Genomic DNA, 10,675 nt, shown 5'->3' with positions numbered 1-10,675 from the left:
GGTGTAGAGGTGGTCGAAGATGTGCCACGCTCCGGAAGGCTTGTCGTCGAAAATTGCGATGAAATCGCTGAATTGGTGGAAAGAGACCGGCATAGTAGCAGCCGTAGCATCGGTCAAGAGCTGGGCATGAGTCATAAAAAAAAATTTTATGAACAATTGAAAATTGAAAAAAAAAATTCAAAAAAAATACCGCAAGACTTTTTAGACAACCAAAATTTTTATATTACCAAAACATCATCTATTACAAATGTATTACAATACTCAATTACTATGAATTTTTTACAATTTGATACACACTTGCCACTAGTTTAAGATATTTAAGTTAAACCATGAAATTCTGGTAATAAAGAGTTCGCACACAGGCACGTTCTCAGTAATTCGCGCAACCCAATTAATTTGTTCGTCCTAAAAAAAACTGCCTGTTTCAGGAGCAAAATCAGTATACATACCCAAAAACTAAGCATGTATGGATATGCAATTTTTTTACTTATTTCTTTCTATTTTTTAATTACTAAAATTTTCAAATGATTCTTACATGAACTTTGAATTAATTCTTATGATTTGAAATATAATTTTTCTAAATTATCAGTGTCGAAGGTCAAAATCAGGGAATATGGTAACCCTATATATACATATATTATGTTTAGCCAAACAAAAAGTGACGCAGGCCAAAATTGAGGTCCTTGACGAAGCAGCAAGGACCATGAATATGAACGTTCTGAATATTTTAAACATTGAAATAAATGCAGCAAACCAAGAGCTCTATGTACGAATACCTTCAAAACTGTCTTCTGCTTTCCAAGACACTTCTGGCCGATATGCGATACGAGGTTACTGCCTTGATTGCTGCTTGGCTATCTACGTAGATGTTGACTCTGGAATTGCCTGCAACTGCATTAGAGTGTAGCTCCTTTGCTTTCGAAATGGCTCAGCTGGAAATATACTACAGTGGTCCGGAAACCTAAAAATTGCCTTATGCCCAACCCTAGACAGTATATTCTCGCTCTAACTCCATCGTCCATTATCAAGCAGCCAGTATAGATGTTTAGAGTTTTGCACATAGATGTTTCCCATTTATAAAGGGGAACCTGTATAGAGAATTTTTTGCTTTCTTGTGAACACCAGCAGATCCGTTTTCTCCGCGTTTAACCCGAGACCGGCTTGCGATGTCCTGTTCTGGACTGTATTGACAGTGGTACTGATAATAGTGTGTATACACCTTCCCGTTATTAAGAAGGCATATGCAACTATTCTGGGGGCTTTGCCTTCAAGGTTCTTTATTCACGTTTATTCTCCTTTAATGTCCATAGAAGCGGAAATATCACTCCACTTTGAGGAGTACCTCCACAGACTTGTCTAGTCAATTTAACGTCGTTCCATTCTGCTTTTATTCGTCTAGCGGTCAAAAGGCTCCTGATCCAGGATGTTAAGCTTGTAGGCCTAAACTATTTTGAGTAGGTTGGGTTGTTCCCGCCTGCCTTCGGTATAAAAACTGCCCTAGCCTCTCTCTATGAGTGTGGCACATAGCTGAACTTCAAGCATCTCCTAAAAATCGCCTTTAGCCATGTGTTCGGGAACGTTTACCGCAGTACTTTTCTCGCAACGAGGAATTACTGCATCTTTACAGCCTGGGAAGTGCACAGTGACTAGGTCTTTCAATGAGTCCTGGCAGTTGTCCGTCTACTCACCGCTACTTGTAATGCTTTAGAAGATCTTTATATTCGTTCTAAAAGTCCTCACTTTCTGCTAGCTTAGCCCAGTAGAAGCGATCCCGTACTTTCCGTCTGGAAGACCCAAGCTGCTTGTTCTATCAAGGAGACTTTGTTTTGTGCTTGAGATGTAGCGTAGGGGATGCGCAGTGAAAAGCTGTATTTAGGGCGTTCGAAGACAGTCACACTCTTTTCAAGCTCTTCATGTGAGTTGTACACGCAAGGTCTTAGTCTCTTAGCAAATAGCATCTGCCTGTATCTGTTCTTGTAATTAAATTTATTATATGTATGTATATTTTACCGAGTTTTAAAAACCCTTAAAACTAGTTTGGCCAATCTAGTGGTTTTGTTCTATAATATCGATGGTGTTCAAGCAGTGTTATGAGCGATAGGCACTACAATACATTGCAACTTGTTGGACTTCTATAAATATATATTTAAATATATATAAATATTATATTCCCAGGTACAATAAATTAAGTCTGTGGAGAAAGCGCAACTTTAAAAACCGCAGCTATAACATAATTAAAATAGACTCAGAATTAGAATAACTTGAGTTCTTCTCAGCAAGACAAAAATGAAGAGAAAGTAAAAATTGAATTTAATAGTCGTAGTTGTTATTATTTCATAATTATAACCAACGTTATCCTGCATGGTATTTCAAGCTATTAGTATATTAAAGAAAGTTTGAATAAAACAACTAATAATAAAATAATTTCATAATTCCTTATTTTGAAGTAATCTCAATTAATTTGAAAATAAATCCTTATACTCAATATTGTTTGTTTCATTTTATCTGAAGGGATCATTTTGACAAGAAAACAACTGCACCTTCCGATTTGCCGTTCAAAATTATAGCTTCAAGAACATTGCCCATACATTTTTATGACAAATCTAGTGCCGTTGCAGCAATATAATAGGTGACCCAATTTTTAATTAAGTCCTGTTCTAATATATCAGGCTACAAAAATTTTATGAAATGTGTACCTCCATGTAAAGGTATTTTTCTATTTCCAATGTTAAGCAATTGCTCGGAGAATGATAGTGCCAATGGATCGTTTTGCAAATGAACATGTACATATGTATATTAGTATCAGGACCCAATGCATTGATATTTCGCCACAAATATGTTTGATTCATGCAAGCGTTTATATATTATAATAATAGGTTGTCAAAAAAGTCTTGCGGTATTTTTTATTAATTTTATTTTTATTTTATAACGGTTTGATGACTCATGCCCAGCTCTTGACCGACGCTACGGCTGCTACTATGCCGGTCTATTTCTTTATAATAATAGGTTGTCAAAAAAGTCTTGCGGTATTATTTATTTTTTTTATTTCTTATTTTATAACGGTTTGATGACTAATATCATCCACATATGTACGCGCGGAATGACCAGAAATGTCAGTCTAAAATCACCGTTCAGCAGTAAAGCATCCACGAAAACCCTTTTTTATTTAGATCTTTTATCTTTCTATAGCAAGTTTCAAGTGAATGCTAATAATAATTTTGTTTTTCATTTAGCTATACCGAAATGCGTTTTAATGTTGCACACTGCATCTGGATTTGTGTATTTCAATGGCAACTTACTCGTAAATGCTGAATGTGCAGTCCGTCCGCAAACTAGCAAAGTAGCTGCAATACCTGATGAACCAATTGCTAACGCAATAGGATACTATGATTGAATGCACGCAAGTGTCAGTGTTCAACCTTGTTCTGCTCCAATTGACAAATTAATTCCACTTTTGTTCATCAGTGAGTAAATCTTCATTATTTTCAGGTGTATAGGTCAGGTGAGAACTTAGCAAAATGAATGAGAGCCATTTTTGAAATCAGAATGCAAATATTTTCAATACAGATATTCATTCAGGAATAAAAATAATTTCAGGAATTAAAAAAACCGCCGCATATATAACAAATATGTTATTAATTCTATATTTTCAATACAGAAATGATATTCTAAATAAAGACAGTTCTTGAAATAATTAATATTTTTGTAGTTGATTTAGAATTATTAATGTATAGGTATATGACTTCCACGTAGAACTTGGCGTTGATGGTTTGTCCGGGAGGAACAAATTCATGGTTCATTTTGATGTCAAAAACGACAATAAGCATCGTTTCCACTTTGGAATTTGCTCCCAGCACGATTAACATCTACAGCCACTTCCCGGCCCACCAAAACACACCACTTCTTGCCAAAGCAACATCCGGGTAAGCCTACTTGATCATATCAAACGTCTCTGTCGCAGATTTACCAAGTTTCACACAGAATTTAATCTTCTCTAACGAAAGCTAGATATTCGGTTTGCACCACTCACAGAAACACGTCGCGCGAAAATGTTTGTACAGTCGCGGCGGAAGAAAATCAGTCCTATTACGTTCCGGACAAATCCTGTATGTGTACCGAAAGCAAATAGCGTCGTGAGAGAATGTTAATATATATATAACTGATTGAAATATTTTTCCTAGATAAATGCGGTAATGTTCAACCATAACCGCTTGGTAGTAGTTGGAAATTTTAAATACTCTAGTCAACCCTACTGACGATGGAGGATGGAGTCATGTGTAGAAGTTCACGCAAGTGAGGAAAGTTTTCTGATCGCCATTCACGTGGGAGTGGCCAGAAACGATTCTTTTACATATGACTCAAGCAGCTCACGACTTCCGGTCCTTGACCAAGTATCCTCTGGGTAGCCTAAGAACATCCATTTGAAGGTGAGCTAAAGTGAGAAGGCGAAACATTCCCTACATAGGGTTGTGCGCTGGGTTTGGGACCCGCCACGTAAAAAAACCACCCCAATGAAAACGCAACAACAACCCTACTGACACCGAGTCGAAAAACGGAATACCTCAAAACAGTATAAGCTTGAGTAAACCGAATTACTAACTTTGAACCAAAACTCAGTTAGGTTGAAAGCTGTATGGACCATAATATAAAATATTATTATATTATAATACGTTTTAGTACGTTGAAAACTCGTTAATTATTTAAATATTTTCGTGCCTTTAATTTGGAAAACTGTTTCATTTTCAACTGATACTGTTGCCAAGCTTGTCAGTTGTTGGACACATTGTAGAGGGCATGTAGATTTTGATAAGTTTCAATTAGAGAAACCACGTTTTCTATTAGCTAGGACCACAAGAAGTGTTAGCTATAACAGTTTGAACAAATATAATTCAAAAACGTCCAGCGGTGTGGTTTAATTACCAATGTTTCTGGTAATAACTTGTACTTCGTTTAATTTAGGGTAGTCGAAAAGTCTGTTCGTATTTCTAATCAAACTTCAACTAATTTTTTTTTTTCATATTTATAATAATAAATAAATAAACCATATTCTTCCAAGAGTGTAAAGTTTATATCAGTGTAAAACGAAATTTCGAAATTTCCAGAACGGAAGCGAGCGAACGATTGTTATGCTACATTAACTGATGCAGCATCGTCTCCGTAAACTTCACAAATTTCATTGTTGGCTCGTGTGACATTCTTCCCTTTTTTATAAACAAATTTTAAAATATAGCGAATTTCTTCATTTTTGAACAGGTGTAACTTTTTTTCAACTTCCCCGAATTTAAATTTTTTTTGATTAAATGAAGCTTAAAATCACACCTTTCCAACACTATGTGGTATGACACAATGTGGTTGGTAGCACTATTCGACTGCAACGATATCTATTGACAAAATACGAACATACAATGTTCAAAAATGGCTGTATATGCATAACTTTGCAACTGATCAATAGTAAATATAAGTACAAAAGTTTTGGTCTGATCAAAGCTTTTATGAATTGAAGAGAACGGAAATATTTTCAAATTTTGCTCTGAATCGCGAATTGGCTCATCTTCCTCCTCATAATTGAACTGTGTTGGTTGCCATTTCCGATCGAAAATACATATGGCTATGGGTAAGTATATATATAGTATATATTCATGTATATATATATACATGTTAACGCAGAGTTGCAATGTAAGTGCTGCTCGTTTGTTTGAACATCTGATATAGTTTATTCGATTCATTGGCAAGTAATGCTTGGCAAATTGACAGTTATTCTATGAAACGCTACATACTTGCCAGTGAATCGAATGAATTATACCAGATGTTCAAACAAATGAGCAGCACTTACATTGCAACTTTGCGCTAACATGTCTTCTGACACACGCGGAATAGTGTTATAATTTTTTCTTATGCGCGGAACACAATGCTAGCGACAGACTGCAAACGACATCTGTCAAATATTAAAATACACACGTTCTTATGGACGGACCTATTTTGACAGCTGCACGACTACACGACGGCAGGCCGACAGTTGTCGTTCTCGCTAACTTCAATTTTATCCTATATTTGCCAACGGCAGTAGGACGACAATAGAGTTGACAGTAGCATGGAAGATAGAGAGATGAGGTAGAGTGGTGATGCCACTAATATGTAAAATGTAAAATTACTCACAGCTCTAACAAAACTGACGTTATTTTACAAATAAAAGCATAAAAGAGCTCTGTTACATCATTTATAGTAACAATTGATAATTTAAAACAAATAAATTTACCTATTTACTTATTTTTTGCTTAACTCACTTTCACTTTGAACAAAATATTAAAATTTCATTGAAGTGCAAGGTATTAGTATGGCCRSAACGAAATTGTGTGCATGCAAAATGGACAACTGCGTTGTTTTCTGTACATGCCGACCATTGTTATGTTGCTGCCCTCTCACAAACGTTCATGAAGTAGGTTTCACAACGYCATTTTCAGTTCACTGTCGTGCTGCTGCAGTCTGTCGCTAGCATTGTGTTCCGCGCATTAGTGAAGAAATGATTTTCTTCACGTTAAAACCCGTTGCTAGAACCCTTTATTTTAGTTTTTTAAAAATTACTATAATTGAATTTAAGTCTTAAGTTTTAAAAATACAATAAAAAAAGAAATTGAAATTTCATTTGTTATTTGAACTATTCACAACAGTAAACAAATCTTTGTAGCCTTAAAGAGAGCGGTTACTATAAACTACTATAATAAGTGTACGAATTCAACTCGATGATTTACATTCGATCCATAATTAATTATTTAATTTATTGGATTCCCAACCTCTCATCGAATTAAAGACATAATTTTTCTTATGTATTTATTTGAACTTATTTCACTTCGAGTTTATGTTCCCATGTGTTTTCATGTGCCCACTGAGACCTGCATATTGGGCAAAACGTTTTTCACAAATTTTGCAAGAGTACTTTTTCTCGGCGTTGTGTATGAGCTGATGCTGACGTAATTGTTTATTAGTAGTAAAACCTTTATCGCATACTTCGCATATTTTATCTTTGATATTCCGGTGAATACTCATGTGTTCGTATAAAGAGCCGGTTTCGTAGAATGTTTTAGGACATAGTTTACACTTGTGACGAGGTCGTTTCTGATGTCGCATTGTATGTGTTAAAAGATGAGAAGATGTTCGTGCTCTGTATCCACATAAATCGCAAACGAATGGCTTCTCATCGGTGTGGGAACGCATATGAATCTTTACTTCGGTGGATGTGGCGCAGGGTTTGTTGCATACTCCACAGCTGAAGGTGTAGTCATGTACATGCCTACGTAAATGTACCGCTAAATTACACGCCAGCTGAAACCCATGCCCGCAGACGTCACATTTAAACGGTAGGGAGCCATCATGTGCGGCAAAATGTACTTTAAAGGCATCTGGACCACGCATTACTTTTTTACAAGTTGAGCATTCAAAAGGTCCAACATCCTTTTCAAGAAACTCAATATGTTCAGAAAATGCAAATTTTGGTTGATATTTCAATTTTTTTCGTTTGGCTATTAGTTTTCGGTTCTTTTCGAAAGAACACAATTTTCGCAATCTCGTAATTTGTTTCCCTATATCAATTTGCGTCATATTTAAACCAGTTTCGTTATTAAAATTTTCCCATACAAATCGTATAGCTTCCTCGCGCCTATTTTTGAATCTATATGTAATGTCCTTTTCATCCCAGAGACAAGTGTTTTCTTTGTAAATCTCAGCCAAAATTATGAATTGCTCATCGTCTAATACAAAATTTCGTGAAGCCTGAAATCGAAACAAAATTTGTTTTTACTAAAAACCAATAGTCCATAGAACAAAAAAATTAATGTATGTACATGCATCTCCAATCTAAACATTAGAGTGTCTACATTTGTTAATTATGATATGTGTAATTTATTATTCACATCCAGAGCTATAAATATATCACATCATTATGTCAATTTTTGGGATATTAACAAAGCAGATGTAAATTTTTGATGCATATGAGACCTTGGGCTTTTTCGGAAATGCAGCAAATATTGACAACACTGCACAGTTTGCAAAAGTTTAAGTTTAAATAGCAAAAATGATCGATTTAAATTAGAAAAGTGCAAAAATTGAATGAATCGTATAAAAAGGAAATGTCTTAATTGCAAACAGCTTTAAAACCAAGCAGATTATTCCAGAATTTTGCTCAATCTCTTTCTGCTGTATTCCATAAAATTAAAAACAAATCCACAAATATAATACAATCTTCGCCGAAGGTCCTGGCAGCCAGTGCTCCTTTTTTGGTGGAAAAGTAATTTTATTATTGTTTCACGTTTTTATAAATAAATAAATAAATAAATAATACAATCATAATATTAAAATTATATTTAACATTAATAACTTATAAAGATATTTTACCATAGCTAAGCACAGTTGATTTTGGTGTAAAGTTTTGTGCAATAGCTACGATAGTGATGCTTTTTCGAACTTTAAATTTTGGCAAAGATTGCAGGATTGCTTTATCCAATTGGTTGCATCAAACGAACTGCGCAGTTGGTATTACCGAAAAAGCCCGTTTATACGCTTTATACGCGAATAAGTGAATTTTGTTAGTTGCAACGATCGTTATAAAAATTATGAGAAAACTTTTACCGTTAAGAGTTATACCTTCCGCCAAATAAAATGCGGAAATTATAAATATATATAAATTTGGAAACCCACGACCAGAAGGTTTCCTTTTATTGTAGTGTCTTTTGTAGTTATGCTTAGACAAACCCGCCGATGAAAATGCGAATATCTTATAACAATGATGGAAAAATGAAAAAACTCCAAACTATTCGACTAATGCTTTATCTTACCAAAAGTAAGTACGTTTGATTTAATTTATTTATTTAATTTGGTATAACATTCGACCAATAAATAAACAGCTTGGGATTATCTGATTCATTGGATACTCAATAACCTTCTTATCAAGCAGTCAAATTCAAAGATGTGAATATATTTTATTTCTAATTTGTTTCCATATGATTTCATATGCCCACAGAGACCAGCAGATTGGGCAAAACGTTTTTCACAAATTTTGCAAGAGTACTTTTTCTCGGGATCATGAATCAGCCGATGTTGACGTAGCCTTTTGTTTGTATTGAAGCCTTTATTGCATATGTCGCATATTTTATCTGAGTACTGTGAACATTTTTGTGTTTCTCGAAGAACGTTTTAAGACATAGCTCACACTTGTATAGACGTCGTTTCAAATGTCGGCGTCTATGCACTAAAAGATGAGAAGGTGTTCCTGTTCTGTGCCCACAAAGATCACAAACGAATGGCTTCCCCTCAGTGTGGGAACGCATATGAATCTTTAGTTCTGTGGACGTGGCACAGCGTTTGTTGCATATCTCACAACCGTAGGTGTAGTCATGTACATGTCTACGTAAGTGTACTGCTAAATTTGAAGACAGCTGATAACCATGTCCGCAGATGTCACATTTAAACGGTAGGGAGCCATCATGTCCGGCAACATGTACTTTAAAGGCATCTGGACCATGTATTACTTTTTTACATATCGAGCAATCGAAATTTTATTTGATATTGTAAGTTTTTTCTTTTGGCTACTAGTTTTCGATTCTTTATGAAAGAACACAATTTCCGCAGGGTTTTAACTTTTTTTCTAAATCAATTTGAGGAAAATTTAAGGCAGTTTTATCACTACATTTTTCACATACAAATCGCATGGCTTCGTCGCGCCTATTTGTKAATCTATATGTAATGTCCTTTTCATTCCAGAGGCAGGTGTGCTCTTTGTAAATCATAGCCAAAATTATTGATGGCTTAACGTCTAAAACAAAATTGTTTGTTACTAAAAACCAATGGCCGAGTGAAGGACGTATTGAGTGCACATTTTAATTTGTAAATTATTTATTTTCTAAAAATATGTACTTTGATCCATATATGAAAAATTTTGAAAGATTTACAACTTATCACAGAAAAAATGTAATTTTGTAAATGTACATTTTTTTCACGGAGCTTACAAGTACACGGTTCACAACGAATTGTGTGGAACAAAACAAGAAACTTAGTATAACATTCCAAAAGAGTTATGTGTAAGACTAGTGGCATCCATGCCTCAAAGTTGTCACTAAGTGTTAAAAATTAACGGTACTAACTACTTTAAGATAATTAAAGTTATTAAAATTTTGCTGTAAGTATTAAATAGTTTACTACTTCCTTTCCTTTTCCCTTGTTTTGCCACTTGTAAAAAGGTATAAATTTCGTTCCTCTACAAAACGAAAAGAAAACTACTATACACAATACAAAGGAGTCCGACCTTATTAATTCTGGAACCAGTGTAAATGTTTTCTTAATATGGAACAAATTTCCATGAACAGACAATAAATAAAAATACAAATATTTATGAAATGGTTATGCTTCGCAAAAGATAATAAATTATATTTATTTTTTAGACATCAGCTAAATATAATGATTATGAGAAATTACCTTCAATAAATGCAATATTTGGTTAAGTTATAACATTCGACCAGTAATTAAACAACCTGATTAACGCTTCTAATTAAAGAGTTAAATTTTTATTTAATTTTTTACTTATTTTAAGCTGTGAATATACTTTAATTCTAATTTACATTTCCATGTGATTTCATATGCCCACAAAGACCAGCAGATTGGGCAAAACGTTTTCCACAAATTTTGC

At 34.4% G+C, this 10,675-nt stretch overlaps 1 protein-coding gene across 1 annotated transcript in view; it reads right to left on the bottom strand.

Moving 5' to 3' along the window:
• Positions 1 to 6,744: 6,744 nt before the first annotated feature.
• The window catches only part of LOC108968048, a 30,216-nt gene continuing 26,285 nt past the window's right edge, over positions 6,745 to 10,675 (bottom strand). Inside the window, exon 8 of the mRNA XM_018931809.1 lies at positions 6,745 to 7,767. Within this exon, the coding sequence (XP_018787354.1) occupies positions 6,844 to 7,767 (924 nt within the window). The 3' untranslated portion in view covers positions 6,745 to 6,843. The remainder of the gene's footprint in view (positions 7,768 to 10,675) is intronic.

The sequence above is a fragment of the Bactrocera latifrons genome, unplaced genomic scaffold (assembly GCF_001853355.1).
Source record: "Bactrocera latifrons isolate USDA-ARS-PBARC rearing strain unplaced genomic scaffold, ASM185335v1 scaffold_20, whole genome shotgun sequence".
Classification (NCBI taxonomy): domain Eukaryota; kingdom Metazoa; phylum Arthropoda; class Insecta; order Diptera; family Tephritidae; genus Bactrocera; species Bactrocera latifrons.
The sequence above is the reverse complement of the archived record's forward strand: the minus strand, read 5'-3'. Positions and strand labels throughout refer to the sequence as shown.